At 40.5% G+C, this 21,188-nt stretch overlaps 1 protein-coding gene and 1 pseudogene across 1 annotated transcript in view; both read right to left on the bottom strand.

The window, feature by feature from the left end:
• Positions 1-9,306: 9,306 nt before the first annotated feature.
• Positions 9,307-21,188, bottom strand: part of LOC128929133 (uncharacterized) — a 33,829-nt gene continuing 21,947 nt past the window's right edge. The window contains exon 2 of the mRNA XM_078339132.1: positions 9,307-10,518. Coding sequence (XP_078195258.1) covers positions 10,141-10,518 — 378 coding nt within the window. The 3' untranslated portion in view covers positions 9,307-10,140. The remainder of the gene's footprint in view (positions 10,519-21,188) is intronic.
• On the bottom strand, positions 9,314-10,116 carry LOC100403587 (protein FAM220A-like; annotated as a pseudogene).

Below are 21,188 nucleotides of genomic sequence, written 5' to 3'. Positions count from 1 at the left end.
GGGCAGACCAACTATCATTCTCATGATCAACTTTCTAAAGACTTTGACAACCTGGGTATCACTAACAAATAGTTGATTGAAAAGGACTTCTTCATTGTATCATCTGTGATGAATCCCTAATTAAAAATATAAAATAAAACACTATGGGTTCCTTTATAAGGCAGACATGGATTTAAATTCTACCTTTTCTCCTATTTTTATCTAGGAAGACTTGTACAAGTTATTTTATCTGTCTGAGACTTATTTTCCACACAGTGCAATGCCATTAATAACCCTGCCTGAAAGAGTGAGTGTGAGAATTAGAATAATAAATATAAAATAAAGCAGCCAGAACATTGCATAGTGATGGGTGGGATATAAAAAGAAATTTTGGAATAAACCGTCATCAGATGCTTGCCATATACCAAACACCACACTGGAAACTGCAGGGGACACACAGATGATCAAGGCACAGTTCTTGTCATCAGAAATAACATAGTTGATTAAAGGACTAGCATATCTGCTATGAAAGAATCAGACTGTGTGGGGCTGAGTTCCAAGTAAGGTGTGTTCTAGCATTCTCTGGCTAGCCATTATTGCCAGTTTCCTCATCTGTTATAATGGGAATAATAGTAACCACTTTGCCTACCTCACAGGGTTGTTCTAAATATTACCTAAATAGTAGGCATTAAAGTGCTTGGTAAATAGTAAAATATTAAAGGTGTAGTCTTGCCTCACTAACCAAAGAGTGGCCCATGGACCACCAGAATTGATATCACCTGGGAGCTGGTTAGAAATACAGACACTCAGGCCCCACCCCAGACCTACTGATTCAGAGATAATGGTTTAACAAGACTATACGTGATTCCTATGCTCATTAATGTTGGAAAGGCAGTGATCTATGTAACAGTACAACATTCTGGTGGAGAAAAAAAAAGAAGCAATTTAAGATTCATTACAAAGCAACCTAGGGGCCCATGCAAAATGATCTAATACAAATTAAAGCCTAATTTCTAAGAAAACCAATTAGAAAGACAAGTGGGCCCCTAAACAGGACAGGGCTAGTTATGGAGGCATTCCCAGAAGTTGTGGAATTTTGAAAACATGCTTTAGTCTCATCACCAATGTCAACTGAGTAAAGAGTCTCCTTTATAAGGAGGTGTATAACCTGTCTTCTACCTGCATGGCTGAGCCCTGGCCAAGCGGGTCATTTTAGCCATCTCAATGAGTGAGGCACTTCATGGTGCACTGGGCTCACTGTGGCAATTGCAATCAAGTCAGGACGGGTAATGTGCAGTATAGGTGTTTAGCCCTCACAGTGCCTCAGTCACTCTAGTATGGCCTTATCCATTGTACCCTATTATCCATGTTCAGGTCTGTCTCCTCCACTGCACTGTAAGCTCCTTGGGGGTCAAAGACAATGTCTCTGTTTTTTCTGTAACCCCTCAACTCAGCACAGTGCCACTGCAAAACTAATGGGACGAGTTAGTGGGGGGTTAAAGGAAAGGTCCCCACTTTGGTCAGATCCAATGTGGACACCTCTTTTTCTTACACAGTTCCCATTCATCTGATCCCCTCTGTGTACTTGTCTCAAAAGTTTGTATTCTTCACCTGTGCAGAGTCTTTGGATTCATTTTAAACAGAATTTTATGAACATATTTTTATTGAGTGTTTTTCTATTTTGAATTATTAATAACTTTTATATACAGTGGGAGATAAGGGAGGTGTTCAACTTTGTTGTTTGCATATGGATATCTAGTTGTCTCAGCACCATTTGTTGAAAAGACTATTCTTTGCCACCATTGAATTGTCTTGGTACCCTTGTCAGAAATCAATTTACTGTATATGAAACTGTCTCAGCTATTTTCCATCAATCTCTATGTCTGTCCTTATGCCACTGCCATACAGTCTTGATAATGGTACTGTTGTATTGCTTTGAAATCAGGAAGTGTGAGTTCTCCAACTTTCAAAATTGTTTTGGCTATTCAGGGTCCCTTGCTATTCCATATGAATTTTAGATCAGCCTTTCATTTCTGCAAAAAAAAAAGAAGAGGTAGGGTGAAGGGTGTGTAGCTAGGATTTTGATAATTATTGCATTGGCTCTGTGGGTCATTTTGTGGAGTATCACCATGTTGACAATATTAAGTTTTAACAATTCATGAACACAGGATGTCTTTCCATTTATTTAGATTTCTTCAAATTTCTTTCAGTAATGATTTGTAACTTTTGATACACACAGCTTTTTGTATCATCGCATCAAAATTGGAATTGTGTTATATTGGATATTACTGCATCCAAAAATAAAATTCTTTTTCAAGTTTCATTTTTACTTGTTCATTGGTAATATATAAAAATACGTTGTTTTTTTTTTTTTTTTTTAAGTTCCGGGATACATGTGCAGAATGTGCAGGTTTTCTACACAGGTATACATATGCCATGGTGGTTTGCTGCACCTATCAACCCATCATCTAGATTTTAAGCCCAACATTAGGTATGTGTCCTAATGCTCTCCCTCCCCTTGCCCTCCACCCCCAACAACCCCTGGTGTGTGTTGCTCTCCTCCCTTTGTCCATGTGTTCTCATTGTTCAACTCCCACTTATGAGTGAAATCATGAAGCATTTGGTTTTCTGTTCCTGTGTTAGTTTGCTGAGGATGATAGCTTCCAGCTTCATCCATGTCCCTGCAAAGGGCATGATCTCATTCTTTTTTTATGGCTGCACAGTATTCCATGGAAAAATACCCTTGATTTTTATATATCGATCTTGCAATCTTCAACCTTGCAGAATTTATTTATTAGCCATAGTAATGCTTTTGTGGATCCCATTAAATTTTATTTATGCAATATGATGTCATCTATTAACAGAGACAGTTTTACTTCTTCCTTTCCAATCTGGATGATTTCATTTCTTTTTGCATTCATAATTGCCCTGGCTAGAACCACCAGTGAAATGTTGAATTGACATAGCAAGATCAGACATTCTTGTCTTGTTGCTGATGTTAGGGGGAAAGCTTTCAGTCTTTCACCTATTAAGTACTATATTAACTGTGAGTTTTTGCTAAATACCCTTTTCGCGGTGAGGAAGTTCCCTCCAACTGTTGAGAGGACAGGTAGAAGAAACTTTGTTGGTTTTTTTCTTTTATTATGAAATGGTGTTGGTGTTTGTCAAATGCTTTTTTTTGCATCTATTTAGGTAATCATGTAGGGTGTTTCCCTTTATTCTATTAATATGGTGTATTACATTGATTAATTTGCATATATTGTAACAAACTTGCATTCCTAAGATACATCCCACTTCAGCTTGGTGTATATTTTTTAAAATATGTGGCTGAATTCAGTTTGCTAACATTTTGTTGAGGATTTTGCACCTATATTTATAAGAGACACTCCTCTATCATTTCCCTTTCTTGTGATGTCTTTACCTGATTTAAATATGCTGGCCACAAAGAATGTGTTAGCCTCATAAAAAGTATTCCCCTTCTATTTTTTGGAAGAATTTGTGGAAAATTGGTGTTAATTTTTCTTTAAATGTTTGGTAGAATTCATCAGTGAAATCATCTGGTCCTGGACTTTTCTTTGAGGAAAAAAATTACTGATTTCATTAGTAATTCAATCTCTTTCTTTGTTAAAGGTCTATGCAAATTTATTATATCTTCTTGAGTCAAATTCAATAGAGTGTGTCCTTCTAGCAATTTGTCAATTTCATCTAGGTTATCTATCTAATTTTTTGGCATATATATTAATTGTTCATAGTATTCCCCTGTAAACCTTTTTATTTTTACAACACTGGGAGTAATGTCCCCTCTTTCATTGCAGACTTCAGTGATGTGAATCTTCTCTCTTTGTTCATGGTCAGACCACCTAAATGTTTGTCAATTTGGTTGGTCATTTTAAAGAACCAAGTTTTTGTTTCACTGATTTTCTCTATTGTCTTACTATTATCTCTTTCATTATTTCTGCTCTAATATTTATTATTTACTGCTACCTGGTTTGGGATTAGTTTACTCTTCTTTTTCTAGTTTCTTAAAGTGGAAGCTTAGGTTATTAATTTGAGATCTTATCTTTTTTCAACTTTTAAATTAAGGGATACATATGCAGGATATGCAGGTTTGTTACATAGGTAAATGTGTGTCATGGGGGTTTCTTGTACTGATTATTTCATCACCCAGATATTAAGCCTAGTATTCATTAATTATTTTTACTGATCCTCTCCCTCCTCCCACTCTCCACCCTCTGATAGGCCCCAGTGTGTGTTGTTCCCCTCTATGTGTCCATGTGTTCTCATAATTTAACTCCCACTTGTAAGTAAGGACATGTGGTATTTAGTTTTCTGTGGCTGTGTTAGTTCGCTAAGGTAATGGCCTCCAGCTCCATCCATATCCCTACAAAGAATATGATCTCGTTCTTCTTAATGGCTTAATGATGTAAATGTACCACAATTTCTTTATCTAGTCTATCATCAATGGGCATTTAGGTTGATTCCATGTCTTTGCTATTGTGAATAGTGCTGCAGTGAACATACACGTGTATGTGTCTTTATAATAGAATGATTTGTATTTCTTTGGGTATATACCCAGTAATGAGATGACCGGGTCAAATGGTATTTCTGATTTTAGTTCTTTGAGAAATCGCCACATTGTCTTCCACAATGGTTGAACTAATTTACACTCCCACCCACAGTGTTCCTTTTTCTCTACCTCATCAGCATCTGTTATTTTTTGACTTTATTAATAGCCGTTCTGACTGGTGTGAGATGGTATCTCATTGTGGTTTTGATTTGCATTTCTCTAATGATCAGTGATGTTGAGCTTTTTTTCATATGCTTGTTGGCCACATGTATGCCTTCTTTTAAGAAGTACCTGTTCATGGCCTTTGCCCACTTTTTAATGGTGTTGTTTTTGTAAATTTGTTTAAGTTCCTTTTAGATGCTGGATATTAGACCTTTGTCAGATACACAGTTTGCAAAAATTTTCTCCCATTCTGTAGATTGTCTGTTTACTCTATTGAAAAAAGAGCCTGAATAGCCAAGGCAATCCTAAGCAAAAAGCTGAAAGCATCATGCTACCTGACTTCAAACTATACTACAGGGCTACAGTAATCAAAACAGCATGGTACTGGTACAAAAACAGACATATAGACCAATGGAACGGAATAGAGAATCCAGAAATAAGACCACATACTATCTGATTTTTTATAAACCTGAGAAAAGCAAGCAATAGGGAAAGGATTCCCTATTCAATAAATAGTGCTGGAATTGGCTATCCATTTGCAGAAAATTGAAACTGGATCCCTTCCTTACACTATATACAAAAATTATTGCAAGATGGATTAAAGACTTAAATGTGAAACCCTAAACTATAAAAACACTGGAAGACAACCTAGGTGATACCATTCAGGACATAGGCACAGGCCCTTCCTTACACTATATACAAAAATTATCACAAGATGGATTAAAGACTTAAATGTGAAACCCTAAACTATAAAAACACTGGAAGACAACTTAGGTGATACCATTCAGGACATAGGCACAGGCAAAGACTTCATGATGAAGACACCAAAAGCAACTGCAACAAAAGTAAAAATAGATAAATGGGATCTAATTAAACTAAAGAGCTTCTGCACAAAAGAAGAGGTATTAATCTATTTTTAAATATAGATGTTTACCTCTATAATTTCCTTCCAAGCATTGCTTTAGTATATCCTATATGTTTTGGTATGTTATGTTTTCATTTTCATTCTTTTCAAAGTGTTTTCTAATTTCCCTTGTGATTTTCTCTTTAGTCCACTGGTTATTGGGAATGTATGTTTGATTTCTACATATTTATGAATTGAAAGTACTTCCTAAGCACCTGAAATTTAGCAGCCCAAAACTGAACTAATTTTTTTGTCTCTTCTCTCTACCTCACCTTGCTTTTCATCCTACCTTTCTTAGCTTTAAGATATGCATCATTATTTACCCACTTCCCAAGACAGAAACCCTGTAGATATCCCATATTATCAATATTTAATTCTCTCTTATGGCTATAGCCAATAAATCATCTAATCTTATTGCCTCTCCATCCACTTCCTCCCCAGTTTTTGGCATGCATCATGTTCTCTGTCTTTACCTACACTACTCTATTCTAGGTACTGTCATTGTCTCTCTCCTTGACTATAACATCTGTTGCCTTTTGGCCTACAGTCTTCGACACTTCCAATTCACCCCCCATGTTGCCAACAAAATATTCTTGCACTCATATTTGTTTTTGTTTTGTTTTGTTTTGAGACAGACTCTGTCACCCAAGCTGGAGTGCAGTGGTGTCATGTCGGCTCACTGCAACCTCTGCCTCCCAGATTCAAGCCATTCTCCTGCCTCAGCCTCCTGAGTAGCTGGGATTACAGGCACACACCACAAAACCCAGCTAATTTTTGTATTTTTAGTAGAGACAGGGTTTCTGCATGTTGGCCAGGCTGGTCTCAAACTCCTAACCTGAGGTGATCTGCCTGCTATGGCCCCCCAAAGTGCTGGGATTACAGGCATGAGCCACCTCACTCAGCCTTGCACTCATATTTGATCATATTATTTTCTTGCTCAAAATCTTATTACTCATGGAACAATTTCCAAAATATCTTTGTATAACACATAAGCCATCAAGATATGGCCACTGTCTCCCTAACCGGCCTCATGTCCCACCATTCCCCTACTCTGTTCATCAAAAAAATGCATATATTATTGAAAATGCCATGTGTCTTTCATGCTACCATGACATTGAATGGTGTTACATTAGCTCCTAGGTATCTCCTACCAAACTTGGCATCCCTCCAACTGACATCTTTCATGTCAGCTGCAAAACTGTCACCTCTGGATATCATGCCATTTCCCCAAACAAATGTAGGTGCTTCTTTTATGCTCATAATATATCGTGTCTCTATCTTCAGTAAAGCAATTATTTTATTATATTCTGCTCATTGGAATGTTTGTATTCTAATTCGAACGTAGCTTCTTGAAGACAGGACATTAATTTTACTCATTTCTGTATTTCCAGTACTATAGTAAAGTTTGGCCCAAGATAAGTATTCAGTGATTAAATCTCTCATTGTTTGGTACCCAACCACATACTATATAACAGCATTACATTTCTATCACCATCAGTGACTCAAGAATTTTTTTGATTTAACTATATCATCCCAAGAACTTTTAGCAAAATTAGCAAAGGAAAGCACAGAAACCTGAAACCCTTTCCAAGTACTATGACTGAATAATATTATGCACACCATATGACCCTCTTTGTCGAATTTTCTGATTCCATAAATTAGAGATGAAGTCCCATATTCACTCCTGTGATGGTTAATTTTACATGTCGACTTGGCTAGGACACAGTGCCCAAATATTTGGCGAAACATTATTTTATATATTTCTGTGAGGGTATGTGGATGAGATTAACATTTGAATTAGTGGACTGTGAGCAAACAGATTACCCTCCATAATGTGCGTGGGCTTCATCCAATCAGTTGAAGGTCTTTATAGAACAGACTTATCTCCCTTGAGCAAGAAGAAATTCTGCCAGCCGACAACCTTCAGACTTGAACTGCAACATTAGTTCTTCCCTGCATCTCCAGCCTGCTGATCTACCTTGCAAATTTTGGACTTGACAGCCTTCATATTCATAATCACCTAAACCAATTGTTTAAAATCAATCTCTCTCTCTCTCTCTCTCTCTCTCTCTCTCTCTCTCTCTCTCCCCCTCTCTCTAAATTCACACATCCTGTCCTATTGGTCCTGTTGCCTTGGAGAACTCTGACTAATACACTGTGTAGGAATCTTTTCCATTGTCATGGGCATTAGGTCTTTCATTCTAAAAGAAGAATTCAGAAAATAGGTCTATCCACTTCTCTATAAGCAGAGCAATTTATTATGTTCTTGCTTGTAAGATGGCAAGTGTGCACTATCTGGTGATTAATGATGATGATGATAGCAGATAACATTTAGGAAGTGATTACTCTTTGACAATCATTGTGCTAAGTGTTCTACATATTATCTCACATAATTTCTGCAATAGGCCAGTGCAGGGGGGACTCACATCTGTAATCCTAGCACTTTGGGAAGCTGAAGTGGGAGAATCACTTGAGTCCAGGAAATTGAGACCAGCCTGGACAGCAGTGAGACTCCATCTCTAAAAATTATTATTTTTAATAATTTATGCAATGGATGCTTTTGGGCATATCACCCCACAGTTGGCAGCCCTTTCCAAAAATTGCCCACATCTGAAGAGAGCTACCTCATCTGAGGTCACACTCCCTTCAGGGAAAGGATAAACTGCTTCCCATGATGGATCATTGTAGGAATATAAAGATCTCAGCTATCCTCCCTGCATTGCAACACAATTCTGAAGAGCCATCCAGCTTTTTTTTTTTTTTTAAGTCAAAGAACAAATTTTATTTTTCATTTCCTCCAAACACTAAAATAGCACATGGCATAATTCGGCACACAATATAAACTGGTATATGCAATCAGTAATCCCCAAAATGGTTAAGTCTCACTTTGGGAGTCCTTAAAAACTTATGCCCTTAAATTATCTTTATTAAAGTTATCAGCAGACAACAAAAGGAGTCACCTGAAAAATCTGAGGGCACAAGATACTGCAATTCCTAGAATCTGGGAAACTTTTTAGAAGGGAAGTAACTTGATTTGCTTCTCTGTAATGGAACTACCTCTTTCTCAAGCTCTTTTTCGTTGAAGGTAACTGCTAGGGTTCCGAGTTTGAGAAGGGACTCCTCTAAAGGTAAGCTTAATATTTGCAACTTTCACCACAGGGCCTCTGTCTAAATCACATTTCACGTGGAATGAAAGGGGCGTGAGAAGGGAAATCGAATTCTGCTGCACACGAAAACCATCTACAAAATGCAGAAATGGTAACGGCTTACTACGAATTCAGCAAGGCTTAATGCCAAGTACAGCGGTGTAAACTTCACGAATATCCACTTCCATTGGGTGATCAGACAAGCCAAAGGAACACACAGGACTTCGGACAGTAGCCCTTTAGAATGAGTGTTGAAGACAGAATTTCATGGTAAATCTGTATGTTCTAATCTGATATTTATACAGGCTATGATCATCTCCTGAAATGTTTCCCAGTTCTTTATGTCTTTGAAAGCACAATTTAACATATGCTAAAAAAGTTTCTTCCACATCAACCAGCTTTGAATTTCAACTCAATTTACTTGAAGTCTGTCGAGTCATAAAAAACCACAGCAGGAACTGAAGGGCTGCACGGTTTGCATCCAGACTTAATGGGAAAGAAATCGTTCTAAGACAACTCTTAAAATTAACCTATTTTTATTGTTCTGCTTGGACCTTAACTATGGCATAATGAATTTGCTAATTCAAAAGGTTGCAGAACCAGTAACCCCAGTGTCATCTGGAGGTGCTTTTAAGCATTTTCTTGAATTCTATTGTTTGCTTTGAAAACATGGGCTTTAAACAGTCAAGGAAAACTCATTCTGTCTCATCATCCAGGAGCACTTCTAGACACACATGCAGCACTGCAGACAGGACGGAGTGCAGGCAAGAGGGTTCCAACTCAGAGCCCAGACCCTCGGGAAAAGCACTTGGTGGGTCATCCTGACAACTTCCCATTTCCAGCAGTTTTTGATGGTGTGGCAGTCTTGACACCTGAGGCTCTCCTTTGGGGCACTGTCCTCTGTGGCCGTCGGCCTCAGGCCCTCCTCCTTGCCAGTCCCACCTCAGAGCTTCAACACCACTGCAGGACACCCCGGCAAAACACTCTGTTGGAGCAGAGAACAAACCCATGGCTGCGCTCCGAGTGGCTACTGAGGCTAGATTTCTTCTTATTAATTCTTTCACATGTGGAAACACTGGGTCACCACTGTGAAGCCAGAGGCCAGCCCCACTAGGATCCTTTCTCATTTCCAGTGATAATGCAGCACTCTGTGACTTTCTGTCAACCACAGGCTTATTGATCCAGGAGGGTGCATCTGCAGGCCAGGGGCCCTCCTTCAGCATTCTTTTCTTAAGGCTGTGTAACAGTTTGTCCAAATCACCTCCTCCGGCCCGCTGCACTGGTGCCAGGCAGGTGCCAAGGGGCCCTCTTTTGTCCCTCATGCTTCGTGTTCTTGGATGGGATGGGCCTGAGGTCACGCCTGTGTCAGTCCAGGAGGGCCTTCAATGGATCTCAATATGAACCTGCAGGCGGACGTTGAGCATCATGGAAGCCACGATATAGAGGTAGGGGAAGTTGATGCGCAGCCGCCAGGCCAGGTCGAAGAAGATGAGCAGCGTGCGAGTCAGCCCCTTGCAGAAGACCCCATAGGAGCGGGCGGCGGCCGAGCGCGAGAGCCGGACAGCCAGGCCCGACAGAGCCGCCGCCTTATAGAGACCGGCGCTCCCACAGCTCGCCCGCCCGCCCGCCTGCCCGCCCTCTCCGCTCCGCGTAGCCCCAGCCGCTGGCCCTCGCAGGGCGCGCTCAGGGAGCGAGGGAGGGAGGCGGCGGCTAGGACGGCGGGCGGGCGGGCCGCGAGGGAGCGGAGTCCTCGCGTCACGCTAGGGTAAGCGCCTCCGTGAGCCGCCGCCTGGTCCCCAGCCATCCAGCTTTAAACTGTCCTGTGAGGTTGGCTGAAGCCTCTGTTAAAACTGTACTGCAGCTTAGCTTCTCTGTCTTCCCAATTCTGCTTCGTTTTCTCCCTCTTCACAGGTGTTAATGCTAAAACCACTCGCTAATAAATTTCCTGCATGCTAATCTGCATCTTAGAATTTGCCTGTCAGAGAACCCAACCTGCAACAATCTTGTGAAGATTAAATGTAATAGTCCCAAGACCTAACATTAAGCAAGTAGTCAAACAATGGAGTTATTATAATTTGCCACCTAAAAAAGGTGGGAATTATTGTTAGCCCCAGTTTACAGGTGAAGAAATTCAACTTTAAGGAGGTTAAATAACTCACCCAGTATCACTATACAGCAATATTCAAGGTAGCTATCAAGTACAAATATGACTGACTCCAAAACTGTGCTCGTTATTATCACACTCTTCTGTCTTCTTTAAAAAATCATTCTGGAGACCTTCCCCAAATGCAATTCTGGAGGAAGGTACGTGGTAGGTGGGGACTGGGTTCTTGAGGCAGTGTCAGTATCAGCTTGGCTTGGAAGTGAATTACACTCAGATGGCAACTCTGATCAAGATGTGAAATGGTAAATGAGAAACAACCAGGAGGGGTCACAAACACAGTCAGGAAAAAGAAAAAAAAAAAGAATAAAAAGCATGAACGTCCCAGCAGAAAAGCCAGGACTGTCTCAGGAGGAAAATTTCATAGTGAATCTGAGGGAATAGATGAAAAGATTCAGAAAATATTCCCTGCGAGCACTTGGAACACTCCTTTATGAAAGCACTTTTAAAAAAAGTCAAATAGTCCTGACACCACTGTGAAAGAATATTATAACTGTCCCAGGAATCACATTCAATATAATATTTACTGTGCACTTACATGATTTCTGTCTTCAAGGAGCTCATAGTCTGGTGTATTGGGAGTAGGGGGTGGGAGGGAAGAGAGGCAGACATATATACCAAACAACTAAATAATATTACACAATGTTGGCTGGGCGTGGTGGCTCACACCTGTAAACCCAGCACTTTGGAGGCTGAGGCAGGCTGATCACCTGAGTTCAGGAGTTCGAGACTGGCCTGACCAACATGGTGAAACACTGTCTCTACTAAAAATACAAAAATTAGCTGGGCGTGGTGGTGGGCATCTGTAATCCCAGCTATTTGGGAGGCTGAGGCAGGAGAATCGCTTGAACCCAGGAGGCAGAGATTGCAGTGAGCCGAGATTGTGCCATTGCACTCCAACGTGGGCAACAAGAGTGAAACTCCATCTCAAAACACACACACATACATACACAATGTCAATTTTTCCAATTTTACTGAGTGTCAAATTGGAAAAAAAAACAAAAAAACAAAAACTAAGTTGCCACATAAAGCATGGTTAATTCTGCTCAGGAAGACCCCAGAAGGCTTTACAGAAGAGGCGACATTTGAACAGGACCTTGAAGGATAACAAGCCTGTTTGCAGTCAAGGGGAACTTTAAAAGATTAGACTATTTTCTAAGAGGAAGAAAGGACACATGCTATTGTTGCTTTTCTCCAGAGTGTAGGGAGTACTCCGTAAGGAATAATCACTGTGTTGTCTTATAATAAATCGTGGACACTTGGTATTTGCCATATTTCAACAACTGTGGGTAAATCCTCTAGGAGAACCACTCTAAATCCAAGCACTTCACCCTCTGAAAGGCTTGTCAGGGGGCAAAAGAAATGGCCCTTTGAATTCACATGTCATACAATCCCCACCGGAAAAACGTGTGTATGGAGAAGGCAGCCTGTGCTTGGTGAAGTTACACATAAGAAACAGATGTTCTGCTGTATTCTGAGAGATTGTTGGTCATTCCTGAGAAATTGTTGAGAGATTGCATGATCATTTCTGAGCCATGCCCCTGAAGACTTAAAGGAGAGCCCCATCTGTAAATCCTAGTAGTAGGCATTTGTGTCTAGACCACAGGAATTCTAGCTTCAGATTCCAACACTGGGGTGTTTGAAACTGAGAAGGTAACTTCATGCTGACAGCATAGTTACCAACCAGATGCTTCAAAGCAGGAGGATCCAACTGAATTGCTTCAGAAGTTTTCTGGTTCCTAGCACTGCCTAGCAGATGGCAAGTTTGCACCTGGGAACTTGCTGCCAGGATGAAGTAACGTCTTTTTGCAGCTATGGTCTCATTGTTTTTAATGAGTGTTGATGTGATGCACAAAGGCGCCTTATAGAGCCCTGGTCACTACTCATGGTGGGGATGTGCCCTGTCCTAATCCTTGGGAGGGGCAGTTTTAAGAAATTAAAAGGAAGTGAAAATGATTGTCTGCCCATCTCTGTTAACAACTAGCAGTGGTTAAGCAGCCTTTGATGAGTCCTTTGGTTACTCAAACAAACCTGGTGTGGCGAATAGGCTCCGCCAGAGCCTCATGCCTTTTTGTATGGGAGTGGTGTACAGTTCCGCAGATAGGCACAGCACACTCCTTTTGCCATTCAGAGATGAGGCAGTTTGGACCCTGCCTTAGTCTGTTCCTATGGTAGTAACAAAATACCTGAGACTGGGTCATTTATAAAGAACGGAAATATATTTCTTATAGTTCTGGGGGCTGGAAGTCCAAAATCAAGGCACTAGCAGGTTTGGTGTCTTGTGAGGATATGGTCTCTGCATCCAAAATGGTGCTGTGTTGCTGCATCTTGCAGAGGGCATGCTGTGTTCTCACAAGGTGGAAGGAATGGAAGGAGCAAAAAAGGAGCTGAATGCACTCCCTCAAGTCCTTTTATAAGGTGCTGATCCCATCCATGAGGCCGAACCTTGATGGTCTAATAAGCTCCTAAAGGCCATACCTCTTGATACCGTTGCACTGGGAATTATGTTTCAACATGAATTCTGGAGGGACATGCATTCAAACCACCACAGATCTCTTGTGCCTAGAACTCTGGGGGAAGAGGCTGAAAACACTCAGATGAGACTTATCCATCAGACATGTCAAATCCTGGATATGACCAGTAACAGAAATCTCCTCCCCTTCTTTCTCTGATGTGCAGTGGTTCTGTTAGAATCATCTGGAGAACTTTTTAAAAATAACAATGTCAGGAGCTCAACCCTAGAGATTCAAATTTAACTAATCTGGTGTGAGGCCTGGAAATCCTCTATTTTTTAAAAGTTCCCCAATTGAGGCCGGGTACAGTGGCTCACACCTATAATCCCAGCACTTTGGGAAGATGAGGTGGGTGGATCACTTGAGGTCAGGAGTTCAAAACCAGCCTGGCCAACATGATGAAACCCTGCCTCTACTGAAAATACAAAAAATTAGCCAGATCAAGCTCACACCTGTAATCCCAGCTACTCAGGAGGCTGAGGAACGAGAATCCCTTGAACCTGGTAGGTGGACGTTGCAGTGAGCCGAGATTGCACCACTACACTCCAATGTGGATAACAGAGCAGGATTCCATCTCAAAAAAAAAAATGTTCTCCAGTTGAGTCTAATGGGCAGCTAACATTAAGAAGCATTGTCCTGGAATCTCATACCTCAACATAAAGCATAAAATTTCTAAACATCTTTATGCCAGAACAAAAGTTTACATCAGCTGTTGATAATACCAGTGAAAAAATATTAATAATAATAATTGCTTAAATTGTATCCATGTAGGGTAAATGCCCCTGCTAGCAATAACTTAAGCATACCCTTAGAATGCCCCTGTATCGGAGACATATCTGAATGTGTGTGCTCCAAGCTAGGACATTCAGGAGTGGCCAACCCAGAAATTATTCCATGTTTATGCGGAACATCTGAGCCCCTGGCCTGTCCCATGGAAGTGGAGCATTGAGTGTACATGAGATTGAGGCCCTAAGTTCTGGGTTAAATGAAGGTTGGGAGGTCATCAGGGGAAGGTGTTTAAGTGAAAATACTTATTAAACTGCATGCTGTTTGCAAGTGGTTGCAGTTTTCCTGCCCGGCCCAAAGCCACTGGGTCATGTGGTTGTGCTGTCCAGCTCACCACCAGTGGACTTTCTCCTCTGTGCGTAAGCCCCTAGTAAAACCCGTATCTCCTTTGCTGACTCTGGGTTTCTTCTTCAGCCCCCTGAGCCTGATGCACTCCCTATTAAAGTTAATCAGGATTCAGCACAAACCACCAGTTAGCAATTTGTAGTTCGCCATTTTCAAAATGCCCTTTGGTTCGGTGAAATAAAGTTGCTAACGAGTAGTAAACAGGTAGTATGTGCCAGGGCTTGGTCTAAAACACCTAATTATTTGGGCTCAACTCCTTCCACTGTTCTACCCTGGCTTCTCAATTGCCAAACCTGTTTTCTGTTATCAGACTGAGCCTGTGAGACATTTACAGCCACCCCTGCATCATTGGACTAAAGCGGAACAGCGAGGTAATTATCTGAATAATTCAGGTAATAGTTTATTTTCCCTGAATTACCTGGATAATTACCTCAAGCCTAATAAGAAGGAGAGAAGCCAGGGCCACATTCTGATGGTTTTATTGCCCCCTCAAGAATGTGTTCTTGTTTAAAGGTCCTCACTTGAAGAAATCATTTGTTGAAGCTTGTGTCTTCCTTATTTGCCACAGGATACTCCATAAATCATCGGAAAAGTTCCGGTGTGTAATTGTCCAGCTCCTGTGCCTGTTGAAAGCTCCTCCAGGCTGAGAAACACAGCTGGCCTGGATTCCTGTTGTGTTCTCTAGATTATGGGGAGTCATTAGCTCAGGTAATGAGGTGACAAAGAGGAAGTCTTCTAGGTGTTAGATATTTGTTTCTCCTTTTCTTTTTGTGTGCTTTCCCACATATCTTAAACTAAGTAACCAAACATTCTGCACTAGGTCTGATTTGGTTTGCCTGTGTCCCCACCCAAAATCTCATCTTGAATTGTAATCCTCATAATCCCCACATGTCAAGGGATGAGGTGGAGGTAATTGAATCATGGCAGCAGTTTCTTGTGATAGTGAGTGAGTTCTCACGAGATCTGATGGCTTTGTAAGTGTTTGGTAGTTCCTTCTGCATTCATTCTCCTTTCTGCTGCCTTATGAAGAAGGTATGCTTTCCATTTGCCTTCCACCATGACTGTAAGTTTCCTGAAGCCTCCCCAGCCATGCTGAACTGTGAGTCAATTAGACCTCTTTCCTTTATAAATTACCAATCTCAAGCAGTTCTCATAGCAGTGTGAAAACAGACTGATACAACATCCTATTTTCCTGTGCTGAACTTGATCTGTAAAATGAAGCAGCTTGTCCAGGAAACAAAGCCTGGGCTTTCACATCAAGCCTCATGGCTAGAAACTGGGGAACCCAAAGCCAGCTAACGGGACAGGAGCTTCCTGGTTCTGCTGCTATCACTATTTGCCTTGTTTAAAGAACCAATTGTCTCACAGGAAGAGGTGTCCATCTTTTTCTGAAAGAGAATTCCTCTGCTGGGGCACTTGGTCCTCTCTGTGAAGCCTTACTTCATTTTTACTCCCTCTCTTTTTTCTCTCTGTTGTCTTTGTTGTCTGCTGGCTCCTTCCAGACAGGGTTAAGTCTTCTCCATTCCTTTAAGTAGAAAGTGAGGAGTTGAGTAAAATTGGGTGAGAGCTGGCCATGGCTGAGAGTTGATGAAATAACAATATTAGGAGATGGAAAGAATAAAATAGAGGCCAGAAAATGCAGCCAGGTCAGATACATCCAGATCAATGCAGCAATACGGAAGCAAAGGGAGATGAAGTTCCAAATAAACATGATACGATGGAGAACCATGGGTTTGGAATTCAATCCTGGCTGCTTAGCTTTCTAACTGTGTGATAATCTTTAAAACTGACATATCATTAAAATCCACCTCCTAAGGCTTTAAATAGTGAATTATTTGTTGCATGTAATTTACTTGGATAAATTTTATACTCATTATTACTATTATTATTTCCAGAAAAGGAAATATAGCCAGCTATCTTAAATGCTTCTTGGAATCAAAGTGAAAAAGGTACTAGGGGTGTTCTGGTCCTATCCTTGAAAGATTTGAGACCTCTTCTCATAAGAAAAACAATTAACATATTGATCAAGAATGTATATATATATGTATGTAATGGGTTGAATAGTGCCCCCAAACTTTATGTCTACACTGAACCTTAGAATGTGGTCTAATCTGGAAATAGGGTCTTTGTAGATATAATTTGGTAAAGATCAAGATCAGATCACACTGGGTTAGAGTGGGGCCTAAATCCAATGGCTGTGTCCTCATAAGAGATAGAAAAGGGCACAGAGAAAAGATGATGTGGAGATGGAAACAGAGATTACAGTTATGCTAGTACCAGCCAGAGGATGCCAGGAGTCACTAGAAGCTAGAAGAGTCGAGAAGATTCTCCCCTAGAGCTTTCAAAGAATGCTTAGCCCTGCCACACCTTGATTGCAGACTTCTGGCCTCCAGAACTATGAGAGAATAAATTTCTAATGTCCTAAGCCACCCAGTTTGTGGTCATTTGTTATGGCAGCCCTAGTAAACTAATACAAATAAGTATCTGAACCCAAAGCTTCACAAATAATACTTACTGTGTGTGATGCACTATGATAAATCCTGAGAATGCTGGTTGTAAACCACTAAATTGATTTCTGACCCACTTATGGGTTGTGACTCATGATTGGGAGAAACTGTTTTACTATGTCTCTCATTAAAGGTGAATGATGACTAAGAAAAAAAATCTTTGGATTTGGTGATTAAGAGTCAATGCTGTTCCTCACAGAAATAATTAAGGTGAGATGGCAGAAGCTATGACTTAGCATAGAGATGTGATCATTATATGTAGATGGATATAAATAGATAGACATAGATATATACACACATTATATATTTTGTACCCAAAAGAGCAGTGGCTTAAATATCAGTATATTCTTCTTGTTAAAGAAAAATTTTAAATAAAGATAAATTCTTCACTTTCATACAAATATAAAATGAATGCATGTCAAAGATTTTAACTCATTAATGAGGAAACTAGTAAGATATTACTATCAGCTCAAAGGAGAATTTAAAATATCCCACTTGTGTCGGTCAATCAGGAATGCTGAAGCAAATTTACAAATAGATGTAAAACTGGCTTATTTCAAGTGGCAGAAAGAGAGAGGGAGGAAAGCCGGGAATCAGTTCTCTCCACTGGACATAATTTGTCTTGTGGGTTTTTTTCTGTTTTTTGGGGTTTTCTTTTTCTGTTCTTTGTGTTTAATTGAGATGTCTCACTCTGTCACCCAGGCAGTGGCACAATGTTCATTCACTGCAACCTCTGCCTCCCAGGCTTCTCCTGTCTCAGCCTTCCAAGTAGCTGGGTTTACAAACATGCACCACCAAGCCTGGCTAAATTTTGTGTTTTTAGTAGAAACGGGGCTTTACCATGTCAGCCACTTTCTGTGAAGTGGGTAAGGTGGGCATAGGTTTATGGCAGTAGCTGTACAACTTTTAAAATCTGCCTTTGTTTCCTACTTATTTTGAAATGGGGATCTTTTTAAACTTCTTAAAACTTGAAGTAAGTCTCAGAGACCCCCAACTAAAACTACCAATTAAGTTTGTACAGGAAACCTTTTTCTTTTCCAAATGTAATAACAGGGAAGATATTTCAGGATGTATATATGTGATAGTATTTTAATAATTTTGTTGAGCCTTAAAGTACAGTATCAAATATGCTCGTTCCTTCCAGTTTGGAGGGAAGGGGTGGAAATAATAGGGAAGCAGAACAGAAATGACTTATTCAACCTTCCCATTCTTCAATAAAGCATTGACCTTTGTGAAAGAAAATACATATACAGATGCACATAAACAAGGACTTCCATTTACCTTATTTTCTATTTTAAATTATAGTATCCGGTCATTCATCTTTGTCACAATCCACAAAAAAAGTTTTGCAAGAACATGTTTCATAAACAAGCTGTCCTTTCAGCATCCCCCAGGAAGGTTAAGGTTTAGATCCTGTGTGATAGAAACCCTTTTTGTAATTCTCCCCCAAACATCTGTTCAGTCACTCATCATTAACATCTGTCACCCATTTCTGGGCTCAACCCAGACAAAGCTATGTTTTTCTAACGAACTCCATTTCAAATTGTTACCAAGTGATTCCTACTCAGACTAATCTTACACAAGGATTGAGAAGATGTCTTATTGGATCAAATTCATTTTCCACTAATGCAGCATCTACCCTGAAGCATTGGCAAAAGCCCAATGGCTCAGAGGAAGGGAAATTCCTCATAACATGCTAACACTTTCCTGACCTGAATTGTTAACATTGAACACTTTTAATGCTCTTTAACTTTTCAGAGTTAGCAAAACATCATCCTGTACATCTTATGCATATGTATATCTTTAACATTGGCCCATCATTTACTCTACACAAGCCCCAGCAGGGTTGCTTTGCAAACCAGCTAAAATAAGAACATATGAAATGTTTTTTTTAAAATACTTGGCCCAATTATTTCTATAAAATGGCTAATAAATATTGATTCATTTGGAAAGGCAATGCAGTGGTTAAAAATATGTAGAGGGACCTGAACTGAGATCTTGGAAAATCACCTCTAAGTCAGGTAACCTTGGATATTTTAATTAATGGCCCTGGGCCCTCAACTACTTAAAGGAAACATAGGTTCCTTATAAAATTAAAGAGTTAACGTGCTTTTTAAAAATTTTTCTTAGAGAGAGACAGGGTCTCACTATATGGCTCAGGCTGTTCTCAAACTCCTGGCCTCAAGCAATCCTCCCAACTTGGCCTACTTTGAACATGCTGGAATTACAGGAGTGGGTCACCGTGCCTGGCCAAAATAAAGTACTTGACACAGTGCCTGGCATGGTAAACAACTCAGTTTATAGTAACTCTTTATTTATTTATGTTATTGAGATACGAAATCTTGCTCTGTCACTCAGGCTGGAGTACAGTGGGACAATCATAGCTCACTGCAGCCTCAAACTCCTGGGCTCAAGTAATCTTCCTGCATCAGCCTCCTGAGTAGCTAGAATTACAAGCATGTACCACCACACCTTGCTAGTTTTTTGTTTGTTTTTTATAGATACTGGGTCTTGCTGTGTTGCCCAAGCTAGTTTAAAACTCCTGGCCTCAAGTGATCCTCCCACCCTGGGCTTTGGTTGCTGGGATTATGGTGTGAACCACCACACCTGGCCAGTTTATGGCAACTCTTGCCATCATCATCATCTTCAAAGAAGAAAAAGACCAGAATGGCTTTACCTTGCTCTTTGCTCTCAGCATCTCCTTCTTCTCATTTCTGTTTAACCAGTATTTATTGAGAGCTTCTTAAGGGCTAAAAATGTGCCAAATAACATGAATGAGGCAAATTCCTTATTCTCAAGGAGCTCTCCCTAGAGAAGATAGATAAATCTAGACTCTTCTTCAAATCAGATGATAAGTGCTATAAATTTAAAAGTAACATTCCCCACAGATGACCTGAAGATTTTAACGCCAAATCTCGGATTTTCTTATTAGAAGTCTTTAATTGGAGGCTCATCTTACACAGTAAGTTAGGAATTTAAACCCCAGGGCAGATATTTCATTTCAATGAGAACCTAATGGTTATAATCTAGGTCAGTGTTCATAATGTCAATAGTGTGGTGAGGAAGAGATGGGTTTTCACCTCTAGTTCCATGAATTTTTAAAACAATAATAGTAAAGAAGACCCCCAAACTGAACCAGATGGGACAAGTGAATTATTATAACTTACTTATTTCCATCAAGAAGTATAGTATAAAGAGCATTTCAGAAAGCTCCCATAACCCATTAGAGCCTATTCGATATATAAGGATGCTAAACATTAATATCGATATTTTTTGTTGAGGCTCAGAATGCCAAGGACTCATTTTCTATTGAATACAGTCAATAGGGAAGGAGTCCCTTTTAGAATTTCATTATGACCGTAGCTAGGGGTCCCTTTCCTCATTGTCTGGGGAAAGGACACATGAAGCGGAGCACTTTGCAGAGCTACGGTTCTCTGCTGTTGTTCCTTCAGGGGTCCCTGTTCTGGGGGACATACGTCTTGTGAAGAAAATCAGTGTCACACTGAAGATGTGATAAATGTACTGAGACTACACAAAAAATCTGAGTCCATAAGCAAAGGGGGATGGGGTTAGCAGAGGTTTTTCCAGGCAGAGGGAACTTCGTGGGGTGGGGATATCACTTCTCTAAACCTTCATTTCCTGGCCTCTATGTGGAAAAAACAAGGCATTACCTTTCTGGGTACCCAGCAGCACTTATGTATACTATCCAGTAGTCATGGGCATTCATCTATGTTAGTTTATTTGTGGCCCAGAGTTACTGGACTAGGCAGTGATTAGAAACCAAGCCCAGAGCACTAGGTTATGCAGGTTCCAGGGCATCACTACCAGACACACCCAGCAGACAAAGTGTATATGCAAGGCCCAGCTGACCAGCTACCACGTTCACAGGGTAAAGTTGGGAAGTGTTTGTCCCTCAACCTTCAAACCTCCACCTGCTTCAACAAACCCTGGCCTGGCCAGCATGCATTCCTGTGCTGATCCCTTCCCCAACCCCACACCGCACCCATGGGATGCTGGTAGAGGACAATCAAGCTAACTCTTAACAAGTCAAGAAAAAAATACTACCCCGACCAGAAGTGGTGGCTCACGCCTGTAATCCTAGAAGTTTGGGTGGCCAA

Source organism: Callithrix jacchus, chromosome 10, assembly GCF_049354715.1.
Source record: "Callithrix jacchus isolate 240 chromosome 10, calJac240_pri, whole genome shotgun sequence".
In the NCBI taxonomy this organism is placed as follows: domain Eukaryota; kingdom Metazoa; phylum Chordata; class Mammalia; order Primates; family Cebidae; genus Callithrix; species Callithrix jacchus.
This window is presented reverse-complemented; position numbering and strand designations above follow the sequence as displayed.